This window comes from Tupaia chinensis, unplaced genomic scaffold (genome assembly GCF_000334495.1).
Source record: "Tupaia chinensis unplaced genomic scaffold, TupChi_1.0 Scaffold000468_1, whole genome shotgun sequence".
In the NCBI taxonomy this organism is placed as follows: Eukaryota; Metazoa; Chordata; class Mammalia; order Scandentia; family Tupaiidae; genus Tupaia; species Tupaia belangeri.
Window position 1 is genome coordinate 320,111 of NW_006159977.1, and position 1,289 is coordinate 321,399.

Genomic DNA, 1,289 nt, shown 5'->3' on the forward strand with positions numbered 1-1,289 from the left:
CTCGGCGCCCCCTTGGGGGGGGGGCCCACGGCAGCCGTGGCAGACGCTGTCCCGATGCCTGGTAAACACGGGTCACCCTGACAGTCCCGCAGATGCTGTCCTCTGCACTCGGGGTCCCCGAGCTGAGTGCGGAAGTGAGTAGCTCCCGAGGCCGCCCCTGCACGTGGGGTTGCTCCGTGCGCCGTCCTCACCACAGCCTGTGACCGAGCCCTGTGAGCGCGGGTTCGGGCCCGGGAGGACAGGTGCCCGACACGGCCTGGGGAGCAGACAGTCTAATGGGAGTGACGGGTGTCAGGACAAGCCGGCAGAGTGCTTGTCGGTGGCACCGGGCAAACGCCCCCACAGAAGAAGCAGGGCTGCTGTCCCAGGGTGGAGGGGGCCCGGGCACGCTCAGGGGGACACGGGCAGGCTGGACAGAGCTGCCGGCCACACATGCCAGGCCAGGAGCCCACGGTTCATAGGCGGGCAGAGAGCGTTGGAGTGGTGACCAGGCAAGGTCGGTGGCAGGAAGCCCGTGTAAGAGCAGCTGAGGTGGTCCAGGCAAGCTTGGGAGACGGCGCTGTGAGGCTGGAGGGGACAGCACAGAAGACGCTGCTGGGAAGGGCAGGCCACACCTGGACCTGGCACTTCACGGGGTTCCTAAGGCCGCGTGCGTCCCGGCCTGGGAGGGTCCTTCCGGAAGGGTCAGCATTCAGTGTGTGCCCACATGTGAGTGCTTGCACACATGCAGTGCCCGTCCCACCCGTGCCTCCCACGTACACCTGTGCATGCTCCGGCCACACTCACCCCCCGCCCCGAGTCTGCCTCCCGGTGCCAAGAGCTGCGGCTTGGCCCAGTCCCTGCTCTGCTGGTCCTCTCGGAGCAGGTTCCAGAACCCGGGTCGGGCGGCGCGATCGGGGGAGGCCGACGGTCACCCGGGTGTCTTGCAGGACTTCGTGTTCTACGCACCCCGCCTGCGGATCAACAAGCGGATCCTGCAGCTATGCATGGGCAACCACGAGCTGTACATGCGCCGCCGGAAGCCCGACACCATCGAGGTGCAGCAGATGAAGGCGCAGGCCCGTGAGGAGAAGCACCAGAAGCAGCTGGAGCGGTGAGCGGCCCAGCCCTCCACCGGGCGGGGACAGCCAGGCGGCCCACGGCGTCCAGCGTCCGTGCTGGCTCCTGACGGTGGGGCCTCGGCGGCCTCGGCTGGCGGCTTGTGTGCGCTGTGCAGGCCGCTCTGCAGGCTGAGCCACCCAGGGCTGGGCTGACCCCACAGGGTCTCAGCAGTGGCCGCCTTCACCGGG

At 68.8% G+C, this 1,289-nt stretch overlaps 1 protein-coding gene across 3 annotated transcripts in view; it reads left to right on the forward strand.

Annotated features, from left to right (window-relative positions):
* The window catches only part of EZR (ezrin), a 63,632-nt gene that overhangs the window by 56,720 nt on the left and 5,623 nt on the right, over nt 1-1,289 (forward strand). For all 3 annotated transcript variants that reach the window (XM_006155775.3, XM_006155777.3, XM_006155776.3), the window contains one exon: nt 930-1,093. In XM_006155775.3, the coding sequence (XP_006155837.1) occupies nt 930-1,093 (164 nt within the window). The remainder of the gene's footprint in view (nt 1-929; nt 1,094-1,289) is intronic.